Below are 14,199 nucleotides of genomic sequence, written 5' to 3' on the forward strand. Positions count from 1 at the left end.
TGCTTCTTTCGCGCTCGGAAAAACATTATAATGTAGCGCGTATTGAGCAACAGAAAGCTGTATCGGTAGTTTTTCATGTTGCTCTACAATTTTCTCTGCTCTACAATTTTCTCATTGAGACTTTTCATCTGACTATAGTAATATTTGAGAAGTTGATTAATTAATGAAGACCAATTATGTAATTAAGCGGAATGCAAAACATAATCTGTATATCACCAAGCTACAGCAAACATTACCTTAGTTCTGTCTAGCTATGTAGCATTTGCATATTTTTAAATCTTGGTGCATGATGGTTGGGACACCCTGTATATTACCTTTAATAATAGTTGCACTTGAAACTTCATGTGACCTCGAACAATTGTTCACTGAAGTGATGGCCTTATATGAGTATTCACAGAGAGAGAGAGAGAGAGACAAAACTTTATTCTGACGGGGCACGGAGAGGGATGGATCCCCATGGTGGGTGGAGCCTTCAGTCCAGGGCCCACTCAAGACCTCACAGTAGGGGATAGTTCAATTTCAGAGCCAGAGTCTCCTCACCAAGAGACTGGCATCTCCCGGATTTTAAAAATTTTTTCTCCCCAGTGAGTCAGAGTATAAACACTGCTGCACATAACTTCTATTGATTATGATTTCGAGTGAATCCAGCTTGGCCTCATTTTAGTTACTAAGTGAATTATATAAATTTATGACTCAAGCATGCAAGTGCGATGTTTTCATCCCTAATAAATGTTGTAAATTATAAGAAAACCTTTTTTTAATCGTGAATTATTAGTATTGCCTACTGGAAGGAGAAGCTATACTGAGACACTTATTAACAGCATTTCACATGCCGTTAATAAATGACTGCCGAAGGGGTCACTGAACTCTGGATTTGTTTTTTTTTTCAGGGGTCAAAAAAAGCACGCAAAGCTATTTGAAGCAAGGTGAACATACAACAACATATTCATTCCCTAGGTGTAGACTATCCATGCCATTAGAAATAATTGTTAGTTCGCTGCCTCCTTTTGCTATTCATACCATTCGAAATAATTGTTAGCTGGCTACCTCCTTTTATAAAAAAATATAATAAACTTTATGCTGTGTATATATTTAAACATATTGTGTCTGTGCATGGTATTCACAGTGGAAATTCAAAAAAAAATTGAAATGAAAAAATATGGATGAGGTAGCCGCCGCTGGTGCTTCTAATGCGCTTGTCCTCCTATTGTTAGGATTTGCAGAAATTAAGCGAAAGTATGAATTGAAGGCCGTGCACGTTCGCACGGCCTATAATTATATGGTAGAGGCAACTCAAAAGAAACCTTATATGGTGTGGGTAACAGCACTCTTGTAACGACACTTTAGGAGGAAGGGGGGGGGGGGGGGGGGGGCAGGCTGCGGCATCGTCGGAGGGGGCTCTGGGGCCTATGGTTTTGACAGCGGGTTTCCGCGGTCATCAAGTGAGATTTGTTCATGTTTGCTTGTGTGCGCATGACACGATGCTTGTTCATTTAGTTAGTGTGCCTATGTTTACAAGTTTATACGGCTGATAAAACTGCTACTCTTACTTCTTATAGCTGTCCACTAATTTTCTATTGCAATCAATGCTTCGCCTTTCAGGTGAAACTGCGTCTTTTTTAGTAAGCACACAACCTGCAAAAGGAGCCTCCCTTTGTCTTTGTTCGAAACAACTAATTGGCTCTTAATTGAGGGAATGAAAGTATACTGTATAAAGGTAACATTTATCCAAGCATGATTTACCACCATAGCTCTGCATGCAAATAACTTTTGATCAATCTTCTGCTTCTGGGGGAATAGTAAGCCCAGGCTTGTGATAAAACAGCAGCGTACTGCAAGTTTTAAGCAGTTGCAGCAATTCAGTGCAAAGTACCCATGTTAAAAACCATAGGAGCTGTCGTACAATAGTTGAACCAACAATGCACTAGGTTTCCACCTGGTCCCAGCAGGCTCATTAGCCATTATTTGATACAAGAAGGAACATTCTTGAAAGAAATGAAGTGCCGAAAACAATAGAGAGTACAATGATTTGTTTGCCAGTAAATTCTACTCAGACCAGTAAAGTGGCTGGCTAACAAGCTTTTCACTTTTTGTATAATTTTTCCTGGTTCCTCTGTTGCATTTGAAGCTACATCAGACTATAGTAATTCAGTGCACTTACACAAAAGCTATGGTATTCCACAGCAAAGCATGTCTCCAGCTCAATACTCGGTCATGCGCACCATATTCTGAGGCAGAAATGCCCGTGTGTACACATTACAGCACCCATTAAAAGACATTGTGCAGTTGAAATTAATCCAGAGCACTGCATTACAGCATCTATCATTGTGTGCAAGTAGTGTTGCAAAGTGAAAATCGGTCACTTCAGGTTTTGCTTATAGGAGGTCAAACAGGCTTGTGCTGCAAGTGAAACAAGCTTTCATATAAATTTTCTGTTGATGTGAGTTTGTGCTGCACCCATGCATAAACATTTTATCATAGTGCACTGTATTAAAAGAGCTACAAGTGGTTAAAAATTATCCTTTTCTGAAGTCTTTTCCCACAACTTGTATTCCGTGTGGCAATGGCTCTGTCTCATCTCTTAGTGCACAATGTCATCTGGTGGCGTGTCGCCCGTTTCCTAGTTGGTTTGAACCAAGTGTCTTTCTGCATCTCTTACCAATTAAGCGTTTCTTGTTATGGTGATTAATGGCCTCAGGAATGAAGTTTATGCATAATACTTCCATCTTCTACACCATGCAGTGGCTGCAGTCACTACTTGCATACACTTGTAGTGCAAGAAAAAAGAAATAGTAAATAGAAAAAAGAATTAAGAATACAACATGGAAAGCCACACTGCTGCATGTGCAAGCAAGCACCACCTGTGTTTCTCCCACCAGAAGATGGTGCTGCACGTAATTCTTTAGAAGGCTCGAAACCAGCGCAGCAGAGGTGCGCCTTTCGGGCCTATGTGAGCCCATTAGGGGTCCAATACCGACTCCTGGATACTATAATGATATTCTTGCAGGCAGCGTTGAGATTTTATTTTATATTTTAGAAACAAAGCATAACTCTCGCGTCAATAAAATGTAAACGCGAAGCCACGAAGCGCTACTGCGGTGGCACAGAGAACTAGGCGCCTCACACCGGTTTCAGGCAACGTGGCGGCTCGCACCTCGTGCACTTCAACGAGTGGCCGCGCATGAACATTGCACTGGCTGAACTTATAAAAAAAAACTTGGCATGGCTTCACAAAACTCTATGTGCATATGTTCTGGCAATGAAAATGAATTTACAAAAATTATTTTTGTTGTGTGATGCAGCAAGGTACACGCTTGTCTCTACAGGCACTTTTCGCTGCTGCATCCAACTTAGTTGATGAATTTCTTGAACCAAAGGACAGTGTTCACAAACATGTCTGCTTCTACATTGACTTTGGACAATGCATGGTTGTCGTCATACATGTACATCCTGAAAGGAAAAAAAAGGAAAAGAAAATTGATGACAAGGTGGTGACGCAATTAATAAACTACGTTACAGTTCTATTTTCCTCAAAGGAGCACAACGTAATGAAAGAATGGATTGAACATTTGAACACCGGGAAATTAGTGCATGGTTGAAAAGTTCACTAATCAAAGAAAAATAGCCCAACATAGAGTACAATAATCATGCTGGATCATTGAAGAGCAACCTTATTCATTGCTTCAGTCAAAACTGGCCGTTGCCTAAACTGTTTGTTTACTCTAACAGAAAACCTCGCAAGAAAGCATGTTAATATGGCCAATTTCGAATGCCTCATGATTTTTTACATGCCTACTTTGCGATTTTCTGCCACCTGTCAATTACTCTCGCTTCAAAGCTTAGGAAACATCAAACACAGTATAAAGAAATGTTCTTCATAAATGAATGAATGTTTGCAGATTATGCCTTATTGCAATTCAAATTCATTGACTGAGTGCATAGCATTCTAAGAAAATAACTGTTCTCCTTCAAACATTCCTGTAAGTGCACGTCATTAGCCCAGGGATCATAGGAATATCATGACACAACCTATTGTGGTGTGTTATATACTGGCACACAAGCGTGAACACTTACTGCGAACTGACTCCCTGGGCAAGAAGCGTTTTGTAGAACTTCATGCCTTGTGTCACTGGCACCCGAAGGTCATTCTTGCCGAGGATGACCAAGGTTGGAACATGCACCTGTTGACAAAGTATTTGTCATGTACGAGTAAGCTTCTCCCTGGCCATAGGGTGTAGCAGAATGCCTGTTCAGATAGACTAGACAGCTACTTAGGCATAATAATGGCAACACTTCACGACTGTAGTCTAGCCAATGTGATGCAAAGACTGGTGTGATGTCATGTTATGCAATGTGAAATTGTGACAACCTAGCCAGCTGCCACGTGTGAACAACAAGGCAATAACGTTTTTGGCACCATCTGTCCTTAAAACATCTTAATTACTGAATAACATAGCTTAAATTAGGTAAACACACATTGCAACCTAACAAGAGCTTTTCCTCAGCATAAATCATTGCGGGCTAGCTGTTTCATTGTAAAGAAACATTTTGCAGGAACTGTACCACCCAGCAGAAAGATCGCGGACATATGGAATGACAGAGTTCAGATAAGATTAGATGCCAATGAACAAGTTCACAGGCAACTTGTCCAAGTATGAATGACTGAACAGCGCAAACTACAAAAGTAAAATCAAAGAGAAGTACCATGGCTCGTGCTAAGCAAAAAAAGACCAGACAAACAGTGCAAATGCAGAAGTTGGATTTAAAATGTTTAGAAATTTGTTTCAGCTTGGTAAAAATGATGAGATATTCATTTAATTTACCGCTAGACCAGTGTGATATTAAGTGTCCCAACGAGTCAAGTCACATTGTGTTCTCTTGCACTCTCACATCGTGTTCTCTTACTTGTTCTATCAAAAAGATTTGTTTTATGAAATAGTTTTACTGAAGCCAAGAACTTTCCCTGCTCACTTGATAAGCTGACAAACTGCCTTCACACTAGTTGGTGAACGCTTTGTGTCATAAAGCACGCTATTAATGCATTGCCTGTTCTGTCCTTGTTTTTGAGGCAGCATACAAAGAATGCTATGCGCATTGAGTGATTAATCGATTTTTATGTACGAGGAATGAAAAAATACACTGAAGCTAATGCAGCCAATACTGAGCACATCTATCACCTAGGCATAAATAAAAGTATCAGGAATGGAACAGATTGCACATGTCGTTTAGAAGTGGTGTAAAAGACTGAAAGTGGTGTGAATCGCATCTCAAAGCTAGTTGGTGATAGTATTCCAGCCAGAATTGGATTTAAAGACACACACATGTGCACAAAATGTGTTGTGCATATGACAGCTTGTTAGAGTGGACCTTTATGAATTCAAGTAACAGTGGATACCCAACCTGACTGAGGAGAGAAGCATGGTATAGTTGCAGGGCGGTGTAAAATGAGGCAGAGCGATAATATCAAGAAATTCTCAAATACTAAATATGGGCACAGATCGCGCTGGAAAACAGATAGGGAATGGGACTTTGTTCCACAGTGAACCTAACTGGATTGGTCGTGGTGACGTCAAGGCACAATGTCCTGGTGTCATACCTGCAAGAGCTCTCCAAAAATTGCCAGAACAGTGCTTACATTTTTGACAAACTTCATGGGCGACTTGTTCCACATGTGCTCCAGCTGCTTCGGCTCCGGCACACAAGTTGGCGAGTAGTCCGGAATCACGCCACTCTCGACGCAACGCCTACAAATGTTGTCAACAACATGTAAAGAGATACTGCTGATCTACTAGGATTACCACTAGGATTCTACTCCTAGTAGTTTTCCACTAGGATTACTGGAGCGAATTCTGGTGCTGCAATTGTTCAGCTACTGTAGGAATGATGAGTAGTGCATGGATTTGTCTGATCTTCGCGCTTCTGGCTTCGAACGTCCTTCTGGCTTTATTTGCTGTGCTTGAAGTATCAGCCTAAATTTTTAAGCAATCCTACAATTATAAACAAAGAAGGTGATGAGACTCTGCGCACATGCAAAATTATTGCAAATTGCAATATATTATTGAAAATGAACAATTTGCGAAGTCACAGAGCCGTGTGAAGCCAGAAGGACAGAGTTTGGGCAAATCCATGCACTACTAACCATTATTCCCATGCAGGAAAAACTACCATGCGTGCAGCTCCCACAGACACTAGCGCCAAAGTTCTTTTTAGTAATTTTTGAAAGGAACTCTATGGGGACACTAATTGTCTACTGCAGTCAAATATCGTCATAACAAGGTCGCATGTGACACGGAAATAGCTTCGTTATAACTAATAATTATTATAAATATACGCACTGATATCAATGAAAAAATTATTTCCTGAATTTCATATTTACTTCATTATATCCGTGTTCTTTATATCAATGTTTGACTATTTCCCATTGCTACAATTTCCTGCCTTACGAAACTCTGCCCTTCAATGGCCACCTTTGCATTTGCAGGTAAAAATAATGCACGGAGCTCTGCATATTTATCTTACTATCTTTCCCCTCTCTCTCTTAACAGTTTATGTTCTCATGAAAAAGCTTGTCACAGCATGTGGTGCTATTCGAAATCTGAAAACTGTTTGCTGATCAAAAAACAGTCTAAATGGGCAAATGTTTCTTGGTTTCCGCAGAATCAAATCAATGGGAAAGATGTACTAGTACAAAATGTATTTATCTTATCATACAAAATGTATGATAAGATGAGTTTGCAGTAGAATTAAACCTGTCATAACAGAGCTAGTCGTTAAATCAGGTCCAAAAAGAGCGCTCCGATGACGGTCAATCTGCAATGCTTGCTACACACAACGGTGTAACTAGTTGATGCTTGCAAAAATCTATTGCCTAGGTTTATGAAAGACCACTACAAAATCCACTCACCAGTCGGGAATGTCAGTTGCATCCATGGCTGTAATAGAAATAAAGACATTAGGAAATGCAACACACATGCACGCACACACATATACAAAAGGATGCGAGAAAACGAGTGCAAAGTCAAGTTAATGGGTTTCAGTTTCACAACACCAGGTTGATCCAGAACTTACATGAAAGGTCCACGACAGGATTTCGAACTGCACATGCCCTATAAAAGCTCTGCAAAGAAAATGAAGAGTGCAGTGTTAGATGCCAACATTTAGAGTTCAATGTATGGGGCAACTTTTCAGTAAGCAGTTGTTATTGTTTAGCCTGAGGTTATTGAGTGTCTGGCTACTCTTTGGGAAAAAGACACAGCATGTGATTGTGGCAGTGCTAGCCACAATGTTGCATACATGTTGAATATGCTATGCAAGACTACACTACAATCGTGATGATTCGAACTAGCATAATTTGAAACTCTGGTAGTTCAAAGAAACTTAAAAAATCTTGTTGGCTGATCTTGCTTCCAATGCATCTTGAAGCTGCTTAACTCGGATAAGTATCGTAGTTCAATTCAATTATTTTCAACACCATTACATGATGTCAGGAGCACAGACAAGCCATTTTGAATAATGGCTTGTCAAAGTCTGTGCTCCAGGTGGCATACAGCAGGGTGCAACACTGACGTGCATGCAAATTTGTAACCTATGCAAACTGCTTATGCAAGCACCATGCAATTAAGGTGTAACTGTCGTTATATATGCTCCCACATGGGGGGGAAAGGCTCTCATTGCAGTAGTAGTGGTACATTGATGAAATGCAGTGGGATAGAACATGATTGCAGGAACTGTTACAAAAAATTTTTGGGGAAGGCAACATAAACATAGTTTTGAATTAGCGAAGTGCATTCACATCAAAGAGATTAAAGTCGAACTTTTCTACTTCCCAGGGGCGAAATAAGTAAACACAATATGGCTGAGCAGAGGACGTTCATATGGCATGAATAAGCGAAATATGCCTACATTTGACATCCAGGCTGCTGGTTGATGTTTGGGGTGCCAATATTCGGGGAGCCAATTAAAATCGCACCACAGAAGGTCACCGTGAAAACAACCAGGTCATTCATAGATTTGTATAACCACTAAAATTATTTATCTGTTTGAAAGTGGCTGTGCGTGTTCAACGGTGCATGTTATAACTCATTATTCTTTTTTTTAAATCTTGTTTTAGTCTAATTCGCATAATTCAAATGTGGTCATGGTCCTCATGGTCCTTAGAAGTTTGAATAAATGAAAGTCAATTGTACAGAGAAAAGTGAAAGCCCACTGTGATGCATACCGGGAACTGGCCAATAGCATGGCATGCCAAGAAGCCTCCATGAGAACCGCCAAATATGATCATCTTGTCTGGATTGATCTCGTCTCGCTGAGCTGCTACTTCAGCTGCACACTGTATGAAAAGAAAGCATGTGATGCTTATGATTCCAGGAAACTTTTACTCAATGATGTACACAAACAGTTTCTGAGCACTTAACGAAAGTGCTGCCACTTGTAATCATGAAGACTTAGATTTCATGTCACTAGTCGCACGATGAAAGGAGCTGAGTGGTCCAAAGTTACCTGAACATCAAATACGTCTTGCTGACCAATCTTTCCCAACAGCGATCGAAGATTGTCCTCTCCAAATCCCTTGGATCCTCTGTAATTCACTGCAAAAGAGAAGGAAAGGTATTGAAGCCGTTACCATCATCCCATTGAGATGGCAAGCCTTGTGGCCAAATGTCCACCATTTACCACCATTTTATCTTTGGGTGAGCAATAGCATTTCAGTAAATGAAATCCATGCAATGATGGGAGTTTAAACCTAATGAGTGTCACTATATAACAAAAACCTATAATACATAGTTGCAAAAGTTTTGCTTACTGTTCTAAAATGAAATTATGGAGGTGAACATCCCAGAGCAACATAATGATCATAAGGGACGCTGTAATTGAGGTCTTCAGGTTAATTACGACCACCCGTTTTCTTTTTCTTTTTTTTTTAGTACACCTAAGCCTAAGTGCACAAGTGTTTTTGCATTCCAGCCCTAATTGAATGTGGCCATGGCCTGGAATTGATTCACTGATTGATTGATTGATGTTCAGCATCAAAGCGCCACATCCGTTGAGCCACCACAGCGATTAAGCAGTTGCATGACAATGAACACATCTGCTTACCACGCGTATTTGAATAGGGAGAACTCAAGCCTAAAGTGTCCACTTAAGGAGAGTTATTTATTCCAACGTGCAGGTTATTTACGTTCCCAGTACTACACGTGACGTTTACACAAAGCAGCCAGAGAAAATTATCGATATCTCCTTCCCGTTTGATAATACTCTTCTCCCCTTAGTTTCGCAGCCATTTAAGTTGGCCAAGCCAGACCGTTTGAGCAATATTGACCGATGCAAGAGGGCAAAAGCTTTTCGAACAAATCAAAACCATAATCCTTACACGAGGTCGTCTACGCTAGAGGTATGCAAGCCATGAGGATACAATGCTTACAGATGCCATTTGATCACGACATGCATTCATTTTTTATACTGACTTAGGTTTCTTACCAAGGAGCACAGCAAATCCACACTTGACGAAGAGGATCGGGTAGAGCTGGAAGCCAGCATGAAAGGAGCTGTGAGGGCCACCTAAATTATATAACAAGATGTTGGGAGAAATGTGAGAACATGCCAGAGCTCCCATTAGTTTAAACCCATGAATTAAACAATCACAGGTCTATAAAAGATACAAAGCAACTCCAGTAAAAGACTCCGTTTGCAAGGTATCCTCCGTCTCAGTGGAGCAGCATTTATTGACTAGAGTTGTAATAGGTCAGTTAATATAAAAGGACACTAAAAAAAAAACCATTAAGTTAAGCTGTATTAGTTACACTTATGCGATACCAAAATGGCTGCTCCTAAGAAGAAGGCTTGGCAAGCCAGAAAAGACACAAAAACGAAAGAGACAACGCCATCCTGAAGTTTCTGCACCAACCTGCCATGACATTGTGGACTTTGACAATGGCTGCTCAGGTACTTCTTTATTATTATTTTTTTTCCATTTGCTTACAGAATACTGCAGGTCAACGTGTGGCCAAAGCAGGCATGGATTATTGTTTATACAGTTGTGATGTCTAATACATGACATCTCAAGGGGAAGAAGAAAAAGAAAAAAAAAAATAGTGTACAATGCAAGGGACTCTGTACATTGCATTAGAAGCAAAGTGCTTCTTTTTGCGGAAAGAAGAAAATATGAGCAGTGTAAGAAAACTCACAAATAATCAAGCCGTACCAAACTTAACACAGCAAGAGCATGGGCATGATTAATCGTTTTACGCACAGGCACACAAGCACAAAAAGAAATGTTCGCAACAAGCACAATTTTTCCATTGCAAGTGGTACATTATCGGACATGAATAAATCAACACAAAGGGTGTTCCATTCAGTAATTGTTCTGGGGGTAAAAACAAAAAACTTGAAGTGATTTGTGCATGCAAAAATTGGAGGATGATTAGGCTTCGCCATTAAGAGTGGAACGTGATAGCGTTATCGGGTCCCGTTCGCATTGCATTTTTCGTTATGAGTAGGCTTTACTGCAACATACAACATGGGAAAGCCAACTTACAAAGACCAAACTTGCACCGATCCCCTTAAAGGGACCCTGAACCACTTTTTATCGAAGTGGAAAAATACATTTGGAGTAAAAATAGGCAATTTCAGAAATACTTCGCCGCAAAACGTACTTCAATGAAGCGTAGTCATTGGCAATCAAACACGGCCTCTGCTTTGCTCCCCTTCCCTCCTCAATACCTTGCACTGCGAAGGCTACGGCGGAGTGGGGCGGAGCCACAACGCTCCGCCTTCGAAATGTCCCCATGGCGCGCAGTTCAAATTTACTTTAGATGTTAACGTAGACGCCAGTACTTCCGATTTTGGTGCCTATGGCGTGCTAAACGTAAGCCAAACGCGATTGTTCACAGCAAGTTAATGCAGACGACTTCCGATTTTGGTGCCTATAACGTGCTAAACGTCCACAGCGAACAGCCAGTGGACTCATGGCGACACCCCGCGGCGGCTGTGGTGTAGCCGACCGCAGCGACCAATAGCAGCCGCGTATTAGAATGTGCTTTATTGCGTAATAAAGCACACAGAAGAGAGTGAGGATCGTGCTTCTGTTGAAATTAGAGCGTTTGAGAGGAAGGTAATGTCGCGCTCCGCTTGCTAACTCGACGCACCGCGGACGACAGCAAAACTTGGCTGAGATGTTCACAGCAGCGTATGCTACCCGCTGACTATGTTATTTCACCAAGCATAAGGGGTGGTTCATGGCCCCTTTAAAGTCGGCTGCACTTTTAAACACAACTGCATTGCTGGGAAGACATCTTTACAGGAGCAATATAAGCTGTCTTGTATCAAAATGTGAAGGCTCTAGGGCCTTTTTTTTATTACTTTATTAAGTGTTTGCTGTTGCCCAGAGGCGCGTGCGTGTCCGAAATTGGATGAGCATTGCTTGCTTGAGCCGAGCACCATCAGAATTGAAGGACGCTAAGCTTCGCCTTTAAGAGTGGAACGCGATAGCATTCAAAGATCCCTGGCTGCTTATCAGGTTTTTTACTCGTACATTCAAATTACAATCTGACGCTATGTCTGTAGGTTGTAGTTAAGTCATACTTTACGATTTTTCTGACAGATTTTACTTTGAGAAATTAAAATTTTGTTCACTAATGCACCACGCGGAGGGCTTGTGTGGTTGCGGTGGTTCGGGATGAATTTCTCCGCCACAGATGCCACGGACACCGATGCTTACGCCACCAACGACGCCGAATTTTCTGCGACATAGGGCTCTTAATGCTATCCCGTTAAAATTGCAGTTATCTTGTTGGGGTGATGATGCCTAGTTGGTCTAAATGATAGTGGCTGGAGATAGGGTGAAGGATAAACTGTAAATCGCATTTCGAGATGCAGAAACTAAATTTTAGCCATGCTACCTTTCTTCGAGCCTCAAGGGTGGCAATGTTACTTTAATTAAATATGTAAGATGGGGAATCAAGATGTCCATAACATTTAAATACTATATTATTAATTAAAATTAAAATTTATTGCTCAAGAATTAGTACTACATTGCATTCTAATAAGCATTGAAAGCTTTCTCTACACCAAAGTAGACCAAAAAAGAGAAAATACTTTGAAATTTGTGACACTGCATTGATGTACCGGCACGAAGTTTAGGGGAAAGCTGACCTTCATTTTTTGCATTAATAATCAACCGTTTTCTGCTAAATGTATTCAAATATGTAGTGTGCTATTTTTAATGTATTTTTTACCAGCCTAAACTGATTTTTAGTGTTGCTCTTAAAGCAGCGTTCACAACGGGGAGAAAACCTTCTCTTTGTAGCGGGGAGTGCGCATCACATGTTGAAAATGGCACACCTTTTCAGGGCCAAGGAGCTGACAAATACATCGCCAGGGGATGAAAGACGTTTTGCTGGGCCAGTACAAAACATTCCCTCTTTTCGGGAGAGATAGCAGGGATCTTGCTATCTAGTCTAGCAGCCTATCACAGCAATCAAATTGCCACTGCCATTGTGGGTGTTTAAAGATCTTGCTCGCTTCGCAGCAACTGTTTTTCAGTGGCACAAACACCTGCTGACACGACACATCGAAACTAAGAAACAAAGCAAACACTGTTTTTCATTTCACTCAACACAGCCTACCTACTCAGTGTTGAGAGTCTAAGTTGCTAAAACCATCCGCAAACATTGATGTTTCTTAATCTCTGCACAGCCCGTGTGAACAGTGAAGCAGCTCAAAACAGTGCAACAGTTCATGGCATCATGCTCCCTTCTACATCGTGAGCTACCCCGTGTGAATACCGCTTTAGTGTTCCATTGAAGTGCTGCAGGTTTTCGTTTAGTTTAATAATCATGGGATCACGAAAAGCTGTTTGTCTGACAAGAAGTTTGTCCTCACAGAATTGTCTGTCATCACATCCTTTGTTGTTGAAGTGCATATGAGCTGGCCAATTTTGATGGTGGACCAGTTTCCGTCGGCACTGTAACATTTCGCTTTCCATCCTGCAGCTAGCTTCTGACCAAACAGAAAATTCTGGCAAGTGTTTCTGTTTCTCAAACTAACGCAACAAGTACACTGCTAGCTGGAACAACAAAGAATGAAAAAAAAACGTACCGTGGGGCCACACTATGAGGGGCAGGTCAGTCTCGTTCTTTGGCGTCACTAGGGTTGCTTCAAAAATCATATCTGCATTCAAAGCGCAAAACAGATGATAATGGCCTGCTGTCAGCGTCACTCAACATTGCAGCCAAAACGTTGTTTTAGTTATAAAGCACAAAAGATGCACGTTAACTTCAGGAATCTTACAGTTCTACAGTCCAACAGAACATAAATGAGGAAGTCACGATACATAGCACGAAAAAGGTGGACCCAGAACAGAAGACAGCACAGCAAGGGATGGTTGTACCCATGCTGTCCCGTCGTCAGTTTAATGTGCTCATCTTGTTTATGCTACACTGGCTTATCAAGTATCAACCAACGTGTTCACAACGAGCTCTTTGAGTTAATTCAAAAAATGTAGGAGATACCACAGTGCACGTCGTTAACATGCAGAATAGTGTAGGTTGGATTGAGATAAGTTAAGCAGCTGTACTAGGCAACCTTAGACTTTTGAGTGCACAGCCAACACATCAGTAGCGCATTCGCTCTCAAAAGTATGCTGACAGAACTTAATATTTATGGTATCAAAGTAAGATAAGGCAAAACTACTAAATTAATGAATGCGAGCAATGTCAAAAACGTTATAGGGGCCTTTAATAAGAACTCGTAATACTGGTAATACCTATTCACAGCAAAAGAGCCTTGCTTAGAACAGTTCAAGTTCTAAGGTACCACAATGTATAGTTCGAGAAAGTATGACTACCCAGTGCAGAAGAACCTAGATCAATCTTCAATTCAAGGATAAAGATAAGCATGGTGTGTAGCTCACTCGTCTCATCTGGCGGTGAGAACTGCAGGATGTACCAGCTGATACCAGACACCTTGTTGTCAGTCTGGTTCAATGGGTATCCATGTTTTCACGTCATTATTTTCTGTGAGTGCACCCACAACCTGAGCAGAAAAATTAAACATCATTAAACCTACAAATTCAATAATAAGAAAAGATTGCTCACATCAAGGCATTTCACCAAGCACAGAGTAATGTTGCTGACAGTTGTGCCCACTGCCTTTCATAAATGTTGTGTCGTAAATCATCGGCACAGACTTCTGTTTACGCTC

General features: G+C 40.9%; 1 protein-coding gene across 1 annotated transcript in view; it reads right to left on the reverse strand.

Moving 5' to 3' along the window:
• Nucleotides 1-3,006: 3,006 nt before the first annotated feature.
• Nucleotides 3,007-14,199, reverse strand: part of LOC119460997 (acylamino-acid-releasing enzyme-like) — a 36,979-nt gene continuing 25,786 nt past the window's right edge. The window contains 11 exon segments of the mRNA XM_037722165.2: nt 3,007-3,450; nt 4,075-4,181; nt 5,636-5,744; nt 6,905-6,932; nt 7,069-7,117; nt 8,219-8,329; nt 8,500-8,588; nt 9,478-9,558; nt 13,096-13,167; nt 13,910-13,970; nt 13,972-14,031. Coding sequence (XP_037578093.1) covers nt 3,351-3,450; nt 4,075-4,181; nt 5,636-5,744; nt 6,905-6,932; nt 7,069-7,117; nt 8,219-8,329; nt 8,500-8,588; nt 9,478-9,558; nt 13,096-13,167; nt 13,910-13,970; nt 13,972-14,031 — 867 coding nt within the window. The 3' untranslated portion in view covers nt 3,007-3,350.

This window comes from Dermacentor silvarum, chromosome 8 (assembly GCF_013339745.2).
Source record: "Dermacentor silvarum isolate Dsil-2018 chromosome 8, BIME_Dsil_1.4, whole genome shotgun sequence".
NCBI classification, from domain to species: Eukaryota; Metazoa; Arthropoda; class Arachnida; order Ixodida; family Ixodidae; genus Dermacentor; species Dermacentor silvarum.